Raw genomic sequence first — 14428 nt, 5'->3', positions numbered from 1 at the left:
AGGACTAGAGAATGCCTTCAGCTGGAATGCCTTATGCCCTTGAATTGTACCCCTTCAAGTTCTATTTTTCCAAGAACTGACTTCCCTCTGGTTGTGCCAGTTTTTAGTTGTTCTCTGATGCATTCAGATTGTGCATTTGTATGTGTGTTTTATCTAGGATTTAGCACTGTTATTTGCAAAAATATTAGTAAGGTGTAAGTTACTCTACCAGTAGTGGAAGTTAATCTTTTATTTTTTGATTCTCTATTTATACAATGCTATTTGATAACTCTTTGATTTTGTACCTTCATTTATTTGGAATACTGTTCATCTCACCATCTCTTATTTTACTTAACACACTCCTGATAACCTTTTAAAATCGGTTCTTACAATTTTTTACTTTGCACACCCTCTGATAGAATTTTTTTTTTTTTTTGCACGCCTTGATACCTTGCTGAATCCTGTACATACAATTTATTAGATAACTCTTCTTGAAGGCAGGGGTTTTGGGTTTTGTTTTTTGGAACCAGGGATTGAACTCAGGAGCACTCGACAATTGAGCCACATCTCCAGCCCTATTTTGTATGTTGTATTTTTTATTTAGAGAAAGGATCTTACTGAGTTGCTGAGGCTTACTTTGAACTTGTTTGTGATCCTCCTGTCTTAGCCTCTAGAGCCACTGGAATTACAGGCGTGTGCCACCACACCCAGCTTAGGCGTTTTGTTTTATTGGATATTTGCTGATACAACACTGGCTGAAAGAATGAAAGTTCATTATTTTTTTTTTTTAACTCTTCAAAATACGTTTTCTTTAAAGTGCTTCTCATTTCCTTCCCTAAAAATCCCTTGTTAAAGAGTTTTAGACTTGTAGTTACTTTGTGACTTTACAGAAATGTTATTTTTTCCTCCTACCCTTCTGGTTCATTTTTAATTAGACATTTCTGGTGCTGGAAAATAAAGCTTGATTTAGTCTTACTACAGTGTAGACATATGTCAAAACATAACACTGTACCATAATAAATATTTATAATTATCATTTGTGAAAATTAATAAAGTTTAAAAAATTTACAATGAAGGGAAATGTTTCAAGAAAACAAAACATTTTGAATATAAAGGACTTTGATTTTTAATTAGGTGACATTTTACATCTTCCATAAAACTGGATTTTTGTGTAGAATTAATATTTGATTTAAAAGTCCTTTCTCTCATTGTTGAATTGATTACTTGTTACTATGACTTCAAGAGGATAAGAAGCTTAGTAAAATATTTTAATAATTTTCTGAAGTCAAAGTTACTTATGGTAGCCTGAAAGTAAATTGACTTATCAGACATTAGTAAATTAATTTTTTAAAGAAGTCTCTTTAAAAAAAATATATGGTCTTGGGGATTGAATCCAGGTACACTCTACCATTCAGCTATATTCCCAGCCCTTCTAATTTTTTATTTTCAGACATGATCTTGCTAAGTTGCCCAGGCTGGCTTCAAACTTGCAATGCCCCTCCCTCAACCTCACAAGTAGCTGGGATTTTTAGGAGTGTGCCACTGCACCCAATTAAGGAAGTCTGTTTTTTTAAAAAAAATATTTATTTTTTAGTTGGACACAATATATTTTTATGTGGTGCTGAGGATAGAACCCAGGGCATCATACGTGCTAGGCAAGTGCTCTACTGCTGAGCCAAAACCCCAGCCCCAAAGAAGTCTGTTTGGAAAAAAAAAAAAAAATTGTCCTTTAAATCAAATTTAGTGGGGCTGGTGATGTAGCCCAGTGGTAGAGCAGTTGCCTAGCCTGCTGGAGGTCCTGGATTTGATCTCCAGCACTGTATGCGTATGTGCATGCATAAATAGAGAGATCAATCCATGGATCAATCAATCAAACTTGGCCTGTTTTGCTTCAGAAACTGGAGGTTTTTTTTCCCTAGTCTTTGACATTGCTTCATTCAGCTTTTTAATCATTTTAATATTTCATTTTTTATTTTTCACAGGTTTCGTTATATTATCCTAAAACAGAAGTTTTTAGAAGCTTTATGTGTTAACAATGCAATGTCAGCAGAAGATGAACCCCAGCATGTAAGATTTTTATTCCTGAAGGTTTGCTCCATAGTCTTGTTTTCAGTCATAAGTATTTTATTTACTAAAACAAGATTATTATCACAGGTTTTCAGAGTATTTATGAGATGGGATGGGGCAAGATTTGCTGTTTTGCAAATGCTGTACTTTAAATCTGTAGTGCTTCTAAAGTGTTCCATGATTTAAGACAAGATAATATGTGAACAACTGACTAGTTGAGGAGCTTGTGTTCCTCTTTTGTTTAAGGTAAGTTAGATAGCAGTAGATGTTTGACTTGATAACTTGTCATCACTTCTTTTCTTTTTATAGAAGTGGATTGGTTATGTTTACTTCCTTTTTCTGCCTTTTTAGTATTTCCTTTGATCCCGAGGTAGTTTTTTTCAAAATGTTGTTTGTGTGTGTGTGTGTGTGTGTGTGTGTGTGTGAGAGAGAGAGAGACACTATTTAAATTCAACAGTATTAAATTCATTTTGACTAGAAAAAAACAAAATTTGAAGTTTTAATATTAGTATTGTCACATCCAAGCCAAGTACACTTTTATCAAGTTCCAGTAAGCATTCATTGAATTAAACTGTCTTAGTCCACTTGGGCTGCTAAACAAAATACAGTCAACTGAGTGGCTTATGTACAACAGAAATTTATTTTTCACAGTTCTGGAAGCTGGGAATTCCAAAATCAAGGTGCTGGCAATTCAACATATGTTGAGGGCTTGCTCTCTGGTTTATAGGTAGCACCTTCTAACTGTATTCTCACATGGTTGAAGAGACTAACTTGCTCTTCCTGGGGTTTCTCTAGCTCTTTTTAAACAATTTCCTTGTAATGCTGGGGCTTGAATTCAGTACTTCTCAATCATAGAGTTACACTCCTAGTCTTGGTCTTTTTTTTTATAAGGATACTAATCTCATCAGTAATGGATGAACCTTCATGGCCTAATCCTTTCTCAAAGACTCCACCCTCTTAATATCATCACCTTGGGGTTTAGGATTTCAAGAAATGAATTTGGTGGGGACACAGACATTCAGACCAAAGCAAAGATCAAACAATATTAAAATGGAAGTTTCATGTATAATAGAAAAATGTCTGCCAGATAATGATGTTTAAAAGTGTGTGGGGGAGAAACACTGAGACATTAACCCAGAGACCTCTTTTTTTAACATTATTAATTGGTGTATTATAATTATACATTATCCCACTGTACTTAATAGTGGGATTTTAATTGTAAATTATAATTTTACATATAAAATATAAATCATGTATATAATATTTTATATATATATATGATTCATTGTGGTATATTCATACATGGACATAGCATAAAGGAGACCTAACTTTTATTCTTTGTCATTAATCAACTGAATTACCTTGATTAAATCTCCATCTTAATTTTTCCTATATGTAAGATTGGGAGACTGGACTAGGTAAGCTCTGAGATACCTGTCATAATTTATCCCTCAGCTAAGCTTCCTTTTAGTCTATCTTTACTATTTTTTTGTAGTAAATCAACTGTTTAAATGTTTCCTTTTTCTGGTTTGATTTCTTTCCCCTTGCAAATTTGCCCTAAGGCAAGTTGGAACTAAGAAAATGGTTATTTTATCTTTTGTTATTTAGATAAGCCAAATAAAAGACTTTTTAAACAAGCAAATATTAGCATGCTTTAGTTTTCACTTCTGAAAAAACTCAGTTTTTCTTACCTTGAAAAAGTTATACATCTGAAAATGACAATTTTTTTAAACAATTTTTAGTTATACATGGATGCGGTATCTTTATTTATTTACTTTTATGTGGTGCTGAGGATTGAACACAGTGCCTCACATGTGGGAGGCAAGTGCTCTGTCTCTGAGCCACACCCCAGCCGCCTGAAAATGATAATTTAAAACCTGAATTAGAGCACTAATTTATGGATAAAAGTTTGATGTGCTAATTAATCAAATTATTCTTTTTATTTTTGTTGTGAACACATTTTGTTTCCTTAGTTGAAAATGGTTACACATCTACAAATTGTATGTGTATTCTATTACCTCAGAAATTATCTTTTATATTCTTTTTCAGATTTCATATTTTACTTTTTATGGTGATTTTATATATATGCATATATATTTCCTCTTTTTATAGTTATTATTTGTATATTTTTTTTTTTTACAGTTGGAATTTACCATGCAAGAAGCTGTGCAGTGTTTACATGCTCTAGAAGAGTACTGTCCCTCTAAAGATGACTATAGCAAGCTCTGTTTACTTTTGACTTTGCCTCGTCTGACAAATCATGCTGAGTTTAAGGATTGGAATCCTAGCACTGCACGAGTTCACTGTTTCGAAGAGGCTTGTGTCATGGTTGCAGAATTCATCCCTGCTGACAGGAAGCTAAGTGAGGCTGGTTTTAAAGCAAGTAACAATCGTTTATTTCAGCTTGTGATGAAGGGCCTGCTTTATGAATGCTGTGTAGAATTTTGTCAGAGTAAAGCAACTGGAGAAGAAATTACAGAAAGTGAAGTACTTCTTGGCATCGACCTCCTATGTGGTAATGGTTGTGATGATTTGGATCTAAGTTTATTGTCATGGCTTCAGAATCTCCCTTCTTCTGTCTTTTCTTGTGCTTTTGAACAGAAAATGCTTAATATTCATGTTGACAAACTTCTGAAACCTACAAAAGCTGCATATGCTGATCTTTTGACTCCTCTCATCAGCAAACTTTCTCCATATCCATCATCCCCAATGAGAAGACCTCAATCAGCTGATGCCTATATGACCCGCTCTCTTAATCCTGCTTTAGATGGCCTCACTTGTGGACTAACTAGTCATGATAAGAGGATCTCAGATCTTGGGAACAAAACTTCTCCAATGTCACACTCCTTTGCTAACTTCCATTATCCAGGGGTACAAAACCTCAGTAGAAGTCTCATGCTTGAGAATACAGAATGTCACAGTATTTATGAGGAATCCCCTGAGCGGTAAGCAATTATTCATAAAAATTAGGAAATCTCTGTAAGTGTTATTGTTTTTTGTTCATGTGTGTGTTTCTTAATGTGCAAGTCCCTTGAAAGTTAGTCCTTAAAACTTTAGAAAGGGTTTAAAATTCAGATAATTAAAAGAAGAGAAAATTTTTATAAGAGAAAAATTTTTATTTTCAACCTACTCTTTTACTGGCTATGAAGGCAATATGTGTTATGAAGAAAATTTGGAAACTACAGTGAAGTAATAGTATTGAGATTAAAATTCTAGATGACCAGTTCTTTTTAAATTTTTCTATGAATGCTTTTTTTAGATTGGGAATATAATGTATGTTTTCATTTAATTCTTTTTTCATTTGAAAGATCATGAATTTTTTTTAATATTATTAAACATTTTTTTGGGAAGTGGTATTGGAGATTGAACTCAGGGGCACTCAACCACTGAGCCACATTCCCTGGCACTGTTTTGTATTGTATTTAGAGACAGGGTCTCACTGAGTTGCTCAGTGCCTCATTGCTGAGGCTGGCTTTGAATTCGTGATCCTCCTGCTTCAGCCTCCTGAACTGCTGGGATTATAGGCTGCACAACTGTACCTGGCTTGTTAAACATTCTTGAGATCCATGATTAATAAGTATGCAGTATTCTATTGTAAAACTACATCATAACAATTGCTTATTGGGTTTTTTTTGGGGGGAGGTGCTGGGGATGGAACCCAGGGCCTCACACACATGCTAGGCATACTCTCTTGCTGAACTATACCTCCAACCCTTGATTCCTTATTGTAGAGCATCTGGTTGTTTACTGTAAGTGTTACTGTAGTGAATAACTATCTACATAGAACTCTGATTATTTCCCTTTGCCTTTCTATTAGTGATTCTTCATACATATGAAAGAAATGTTAAAGGTACCACTCAGTGTACCTAGCATGAATTAGCATCTCCTGATTAGCAATTATTTAGTTCATGGTTTAGGAAACTTTCTGTCTTGCTTTTACTGGGAACCTACTGGAACATGTAGATGGTTTTCTGTACCCCAGTGTTAGTACTGTGGAAATACTAGTATTGACTGCAACAAATTTATTTCACAAAAGAGCATAAAAATCTTTTTATATTACATAGGATAGTTGCAACATTCTTTGTGGAGAAAGGAGCACTGGACTCAGAATTTGTTTAACCCAGTAAGTCCAAAGTTTTCAGTTCTGGTAAACATAGTAAATGTACCTTAAGTGGTATATTTGTTGTTCTATTTAAGTTTTTATAGGTGTTCCACATCTAGAACAATGGAACAAAAAGGTTTTATTAGAGCAAGTGGAGATCTTTAGGTAAGGGATGAGACATATAGGGTAAATATATAGGAAAGCATTTTCTGTTAATAGCTGTGAAATTGTAGAGGAAAGGGTTGCGATACTTTCTCTAATGGTTTTTTAAAGAAAGGCAGGAGTAATCTACCTAGGATCAGTTAAGTGAGGGATTTCCTGATTTCCAGGGTGATTTGGTAACTTACTGCTCTGTATTTCATACTTGAAAGATAAAGATGAGGCTGGGATTGTAGCTCAGTGGTAGAGTGCTTGCCTAGCACGTGTGAGGCCCTGGGTTTGATACTCGGCACCACATTAAAAAAAATAAAGTTAAAAAAAATAAAGATGATATTTAGGGATGAAAATGGATGATAATAATTTTATATTTGTATATTCTGTTTAAATCCTAAAGGAATGTGGGGCTTGAGTATTTGTAGAGATTATTTTAAACTTTTCCTGGCCTTCCCTTTTAGAGAAAACTTGCATCATCTGGAATGCTGGGCTTCAATTCTGAGGGAATTGCTGATATTCTTCTGTGTACTTAAAGTGACAGAAGCTTCTTGGTCAGAAAAGCAATGACGTGTTTGGATTTTTGCATCAGTAGGATTGTATAGAGAGAAAGCATGCACAACAATCTAGCAAAATCTGACTATATGTGTGATATTTCTTATATAAAGAAAGTAGTAGAAATGGAGGAATGTCTGAATAAAGATAGAAATAGTGTATAAGTTACCAGACCATTATAAAAAGAGAAAATGTGACATGTCAAAAAGTGATTCATGTTATCAGCTAAATAGTAGCAATAATTCAGAGAATATTTGTCATGCCCCTGAAATTGGAAATTTGTGAGGAAAAAATGGTATGGAATAACGAATAGAACATGGCCTTTGAAGTCAGACTTGGGTTTGAGTTCTGCCATTTAGCTATGTGACCTTGGGGAAGAAACTTAGTCTCTGAGTCTCCAAATACTTCCTCTATATAATAGGATGTGGACTTGTAAAATGAGAAAAATCCCCCTCCTAGAGGGGGAGGCATATGAGTGGTGCTCAATAAATATAAATGTCTTCCTTTCAGAGCTCATAGTCTTGTTATGGCAGTGTGTGAGAAGTACTGCTAATGAAATGATGTGGGAGAGCTATTGTGCTGTGGATAAAGTATAAAAATTTACTTTGAAACAAGTTAATTTATAAAACTAAGGTATAATTTTTAAAATATTGGGAAACTTGATTAGATTATTGTGTTAAAACTGACACATGAAGAGACTCCTACTTGTGTTACTTTTGTTAATATTTGTTTGAAGCTAGTATCCATTTAAAAATTATTTTGAGGATTTAATATGTGCTGACACCCAGACTACATATCCCAGGTACGTATCCCAGACTACATACCTGGAATACGATGATTAAACTACTATGGTAAACAAGAAAATAAAACAGCAAAGAAAGGTTTTAAGGGAACGGTGGTGTTTTGTAAGGATATCTTTTCACTTGAACAGAAATAAACTCAAAACAGAGAAAATCAGTTGAAATATGTAAGCTTTGGCTATTCAATGTTATGGTCTCAAAATTGAAGTGTTTTCCAGCTTGAGCTAGCACTGGATTTAGAGTCTGAAGACTGAGTTCAAGCTCTAGTCCTATTTACTAGCTTTGCAATTTTTGGAAAAATCACTTGTTTTTTTGAATTTGTGAGAGTTATAACCTATGCCACAGTTATTATGCAAGTTAAGTAAGATGATGATGTTATATATAAATTGGAAAATTAAATGAAGTGTTACTTTATGAAGATTCATTAATTATCCTCTTTATAACTAATAACTCTTTATAAATTCTATTATATAGACCTAAAAAGGGACTTATGATCATTAGGAATTTACAGTACAGTCTGGTAATGAAAATTCTTACCAGGTCTTTCTGGAGGTGTGTTGTCTGTATGTTCAGGTACTCAGGAGTACAGGCTCCTATCTAAAGAGCATCTTTGTGCTGTTGACTCATCCAGCTTTGCTTTCTTAATCCCACTCTGTATTTTGATTGTTTTACATACTTCCATCTGGATAGGCCATTATGAGACTACTTTAAAATCAAATTCCTTGAAGGCAGAGATAATTTTACTTTTGTAGTTGTTCCTCTGGTGCTTTGTACCAATAGGTAATCTGTGTAAATAACTGGTATTCATCCTTAGATGAAGTATTAAAATTTTTAAACAGAGTAGCTATGAAAATTCAAAATTGTTAATGTTTTGGAAGAATATTAGAGACAACCTAACATGAAGTTTATGATTAGTATACATTAAAAATATTGAAAAATATGTTTTGTTTTTGTGTTAAGCATAAATAGACCAAAGAAAGCCTTTTAATAAAATTTTTAAAACTTTGTAGAGACTAGGAAAAGAGTATGTGCTTGGATAATAAAATCACAGATTTATATTTCATGAAGAGAATATAGGCATTAGATCATCCATCTTATCCAGTTTAGAGATGAAGTTCAGCCACAGAGAATCTAAGTAACTTTCCCAAGACCATACAACTGATTATCCTCCTTGTGTAATGAAGTGGGGTTCCTTCATTAAACACATGTTCTATCCAGAGCAAGTGGTGTGCACCTATCATTCCAGTTACTCAGGAAGCCAAGGCAGAAAGATCACTTGAGCTTATGCATTTGAGACGAGCTGGGCAACACAATGAGACTCTATCTAAAAAAGAAAAGAAAAATACTCCTCCCTAAAAACACATTCTTTTTTTAAAATCCTTTTTTTTTTTTTTTTTTTTGTAGTTTACTTAAGGGAAGAAAGTAAGATAAAAAATTTATCTTTTATGCAGTTGATAAGCACTTATATTAAATATTCATTTTTTTAAGAATTAAAATTTCTCTAAAATTTATGTTTCTTCACTCCCATCTGTGTCTCCCCACCGCCCTCTCCGCATCTTTTTGGAAAGAAGTGATACACCCGTAGAGGCACAGCAACCTATCAGTGGTGAAGTCTTGGGCCAGAGTTCAGTTTCAGAAAAAGAGCCTGCAAATGGAGCACAGAATCCAGGACCAGCTAAGCAAGAAAAAAATGAGGTAATATTTATTACACCTAATAACTATCATTTCTGAGGTAATATTTACTATACCAAATAATTATTCTCTTTGTATAAATTTTAAAATAATTTTCTGCTATTTGGGAAAAGGAGAGAGAGATCTAGACATATTATTGGCTCATTTTCTTTCCTCTTCCCAAAGAATGTATGGTATATTTAGCTTCCATTGTGTATTTTATAATGTTTTTTAACAGATGAATTTATTAAAAATATAAAATACTGTAGTCACTATTATTCTTAAATATTTTAGGACTCAAATAATTGAATTTACCTTAAATGTCACTAGTTTGCACTTGAACGGCATATACTCTACATTTTACTTACTAAATTTTTGTTTTGTTTTGTACTAGGAATTGAACCCAGGGGCACTTTACCACTGAGCTACATCCCTCAGCTCTTCTATTCTCATTTATTTATTTATTTGGTACCAGGGATTGAACCAGGGGTGTGGGGGAACATTTAACTACTGGGCCATATCCCCAGCCTTTTTAATTATTCATTTTGAGACAGGGTCTTCCTGAATTGCTTAGGACCTCACTAAATTGCTAAAGCTGGCCTTGAATTTGCAAATCCTCCTGTCTTAGCCTGAGTTGCAGGGATTGCATGCTGTGGGCCATTGTGCCTGTCAAAAATAAGATCTAATGAACAAAAAAATAAATATTTATAATTCAGAATAATACTTTTATCTAGGTCTAAGGAAAAGAAACAAACACATGCAAGTTGGAAAAGAAGAGGTAAAACTATTTCTATTCATTGATGACATGGTCCTAAGTCTAAGGTTCCAGGTTATTTTTCTTTGGTGTTTTTGAAAAGAAATTGTATTTGAAGTGAATTTTATTTCTTTTTTTGTCTTTTTGTGCCACTGGGGATTGAACCCACAGATGCTTTACCAGTTAGCTATATTCCCACCCCTTTTTATTTTTTGAGACAGGATCTACCTGAGTAGCCGAGGGTGGCCTCGAATTTTTGATCCTCCTATCCCAGCAGCCTCCCAAGTCACTGATGTTATAGACACGCACCACCACACCAAGCTTGAGAAGAGAATTTATACAGCATGCCACATCGAAACAGTTGTTAATTGATTTTAATAAGTTGAATAATTTTTTTTTATTAAATGTTAAGAATGAAGTTAGAGGACTGGGAATGTAGCTCAGTGGTAGTGTTTGCCTAGCATGCATGAGGCCCTAGGTTCAATCCCCAGCCACATACACACACACACACATACACACACGAAAGCAGAGAAAATCATAGATAGAATCAATAAAACCAAAAGTTAGTTCTTTGAAAATATTAATTTAAAAAACTGACAAATCTTTAGCTAGAGTGACTAAAGAAAAAAGAGAAGACAACTACAATCAGAAATGAAGCTATGTACATTACAACTGACCATGTAATAATAAAAGTGATTATAATTATAAATTATTTTGACTAATATAAAACAATCAGATAACCTATATGAAATGGTTAAATTACTTAAACTGGTTTGAGAAAAAAAACATAGAAAATTTCAGCATACCTATAACTAGTAAAGAGATGGATCAGTAATTAAAATCCTCCCAACAGATAAAAATATAATTTCAGATGGCTCTACTGGTAAGATCTACTAGACATTTAAGGAAGAGCTGGACATTTGTGTATGTATGTGTGTCACCAGTATTTCTCAAATTCTTCCAAAAATTTAGAAAAGAAGGAAACACTTCTAACTCATTTCATGAGGCTCCCATAAAGACAGATAAAGACATCATAAGAAGCTGGGTGCAGTGGGGCACACCTGTAATCCAGTTGAGGCTGAGGCAGGAGGATCGAGAGTTCAAAGCCAGCCGCAGCAACTGCAAGGCACTAAGCAACTCAGTGAGACCCTGTCTCTAAATAAAATACAAAAAAAGGGCTGGTAGGCCTGGGGTTGTAGCTCATTGGTACAATGCTTGCATTATATGGGCTTGATCTCCTCACCACATATGAATAAATTTTAAAAAAATAAAGGTCCATCAACAACTAAAAAAAATTTAAAAAAAGGGGGGGGCTGGGGGTATGGATCAGTGGTTGAGTACTCCTGAGTTCAATCCCCTGTACCAAAAAAAAAAAAAAAAAAAGAAATTTACATATCAATAATAATCTTCTGAGCTGGGGATGTGGCTCAAGCGGTAGCGGTAGCGCACTCGCCTGGCATGCACGCGGCCCGGGTTCGATCCTCAGTACCACATACAAACAAACATGTTGTGTCTGCCGAAAACTAAAAAATAAATATTAAAAAAGTTCTCTCTCTCTCTCTCTTTCTCTCTCTCTCTCTCTCTTAAAAAAATAATAATCTTCTATCCTAATTGAAGAAAATCAATGTAATATATTATACTAATAGAATTAAGGAAAAAAGCCACATGATTATCTCAGTTGATGTATTTGGCAAAATTCAACACTTTCTCATGATAAAAACTTTCAAGAAACCAGGATTAGAGGGAATTTCCTCAGAATGGTAAAGGGTATTTATGAAATACCCACAACTAACGTGCTTAGTAGTGAAAGACTGAGGGCTTTCCCACTAGGATCAGGAACAACAACAACAATGCCTTCTTTCACCACTGCTATTCGATGCTGCTATTGGAAATATATTACTGGAAGTTCTAGCCAGAACAATTAGACAAGGAAAAGAAACAAAACACATCCATATTGGAAAAGAAGAGGTAAAACTATGTCTATTCATTGATGACATGTTCCTATACATAGAAAATCCTAAGGATGGACTGAGGTTGTAGCTCAGCAGTAGAGCACTCGCCTAGCATGTTTGAGGCCCTGGGTTCCATCCTCAGCACCACATAAAAATAAATAAAGATATAGTGTCCAACTACAACTAAAAAATAAATATTAAAAAAAATCCTAAGGAATTAGCAAGGAAGCTAATAAATTGAGCAAAGTTGCATAGTAGAAGACCCACACAGAGAAATCATTTATATTTCTACATACAAGCTATGAATTTTTTGAAAAGCAAATAAAGCAAGCAATTTATTTATATAAACATGTAAAAAGATAAAATACTTGGAAATAAGTTAAACCAAAGAGGTTAAAGACCTATATGTTGAAAACTATAAAACTGTTGAGCCATGGGTGGCACCTGCCTATAATCCCAGTGACTTAGAAGGCTAAGGTAGGTGGATTGCAAGTTCAAGGCCAGGCTTGGCAATTTAGCAAGACCCTGTCTCAAAATTTTAAAAAATTAAAATAAAAAAGGTCTGGGATTGTAGTTCAATGGTAGAGCACCCCTGGGTTAAATCCCCTGTACCACAAAAACAAAGAAACAAAACATTGCTGAAAGCTATTTAAGAAGATCTGAGATATCCCATGTTCATAGACAGGAAGATTTAATATTGTTAAGATGTCAATACCAGCTGCACAGTGGATTACAGGTAATCCCTGTAATCCGAGCAATTTGAGAGGCTGAGACAGGATTTTAAATTCAAGGTCAGCCTCAGCAACTTAGACCCTGTCTCGAAAAATAATAATAATAATAATTTTGGGATGTAGTTCATTAAAAATGCACTCCTGGGTTCAATCCCCAGTACCCCAAATCAAAGACTTCAATACCCAGTGAAATCTGCAAGTACAATATATTCCTCATAAAAATTCTGTAGTTTCTTTTTCAATAGTGGACAAACTTGATGCTCAAATTCATATTGAATTGTAAGGGGTCCAAATAACCAACAATCCCCTTCCCCCTTTGGGGTTAAACCCAGGGCTCACACATGTTTGGCAAAGTTCTGTATGCCTAGCCCTTTTTAATTTTATTTTGGGACAGGTTTTATTATGTTATCCAGGCTGGCCTTGAATTTATGATCCTCCTGCCTCAGCCTGGTAAGTAGCTGGGAGAACAGATGTGAACCACTGCACCTAGCCAAAACAGTCTTGAAAAAGAACAAACTTGTGGGACTTACCTTTCATGATTCAAAGTTTGGTACAAAGCTACAGTCTTATGGTATTTGTATGAGAATAGACATCGATCAGGAGAATAAAATTGACAGTACAAAAATCTCACTCATTTATGGCCAACTGGTTTTTAGCAAGGATTCCAAGTCCATTTAATAGGGATACAATAGTCTGTTTAACAGATGGTGCTGAGATAACTGTATTTCTATGTGTAAAAGAATGAAGTTAGTGTACAAAAATTAACTCAAAATGAATCTTGTAAGAACTAAAACATAAAATTCTTTTTTTTTTAAAGAGAGAGTGTGAGGGGGGGGGAGAGAGAGAGAGAATTTTTTAAATATATATTTTCTAGTTTTCATCGGACACAACGTCTTTGTTTGTATGTGGTGTTGAGGATCGAACCCGGGCCACATGCATGCCAGGCGAGCGTGCTACCACTTGAGCCACATCCCCAGCCCTAAAACATAAAATTCTTAAAAACAGATATAAATTTTTATGACCTTGGGATTTTGTAATGCATCCTTAAATATGACATGAAAAGTGTGAACAACAAAAGTAAAAATATAGCTGGGCGGCAGTGTCACATGCCTATAACCCAGTGACTGGGGAGGCTGAGGCAGCAGGATTGCAAGTTAAAGCCAGCCTCAGCAACTTAGGCTCTAAGCAACTTAACACAACCCTCTCTCAAGATAAAAAATAAAAAGGCCTAGGGATGTAGCTCAGTGGTTAAACAATCCTGGTTCAATCTCTAGTACCAAATAAGTAAATAAATAAATGTAAATTTGACTTCATCAAAATTAAAAACTTTTGTGCATGAAAGTACACTGTTAAGAAAGTGAAAAGACAATTTACAGAATGAGAAAACTATTAACAAATTGTATCTGTTAAGCTTTGATATCCAGAGTATATAAAGAACTCCTACAACTTAGCAATAAAAAACAAACCAATTTAAAAATAGGCAAAGGTCCTGAATAGATATTTCTTCAAAGAATATATTACAAATAGCCAGTAAGCACATGAAAAATATACCTAATGGCATTAATCATTAGGGAAATGTAAATCAGAATAAAACTGTGGAAAATATGTGCTAGTGAGGATGTAGAGAAATTTGAATCCTTGTACATTGTTGGTTGGAATGTAAAATG

At 34.4% G+C, this 14428-nt stretch overlaps 1 protein-coding gene across 4 annotated transcripts in view; it reads left to right on the top strand.

Moving 5' to 3' along the window:
- The window catches only part of Wdr47 (WD repeat domain 47), a 55943-nt gene that overhangs the window by 17061 nt on the left and 24454 nt on the right, over positions 1-14428 (top strand). For 3 of the 4 annotated variants that reach the window (XM_071618143.1, XM_071618144.1, XM_071618142.1), the window contains 3 exons: positions 1962-2046; positions 4189-4991; positions 9222-9348. In XM_071618143.1, coding sequence (XP_071474244.1) covers positions 1962-2046; positions 4189-4991; positions 9222-9348 — 1015 coding nt within the window. The remainder of the gene's footprint in view (positions 1-1961; positions 2047-4188; positions 4992-9221; positions 9349-14428) is intronic. The other variant, XM_027922070.2, reaches the window with a different exon arrangement.

Source organism: Marmota flaviventris, chromosome 10 (assembly GCF_047511675.1).
Source record: "Marmota flaviventris isolate mMarFla1 chromosome 10, mMarFla1.hap1, whole genome shotgun sequence".
NCBI lineage: Eukaryota > Metazoa > Chordata > Mammalia > Rodentia > Sciuridae > Marmota > Marmota flaviventris.
Note: the sequence above shows the minus strand (reverse complement) of the source record. Positions and strands in the feature narration are given on the sequence as shown.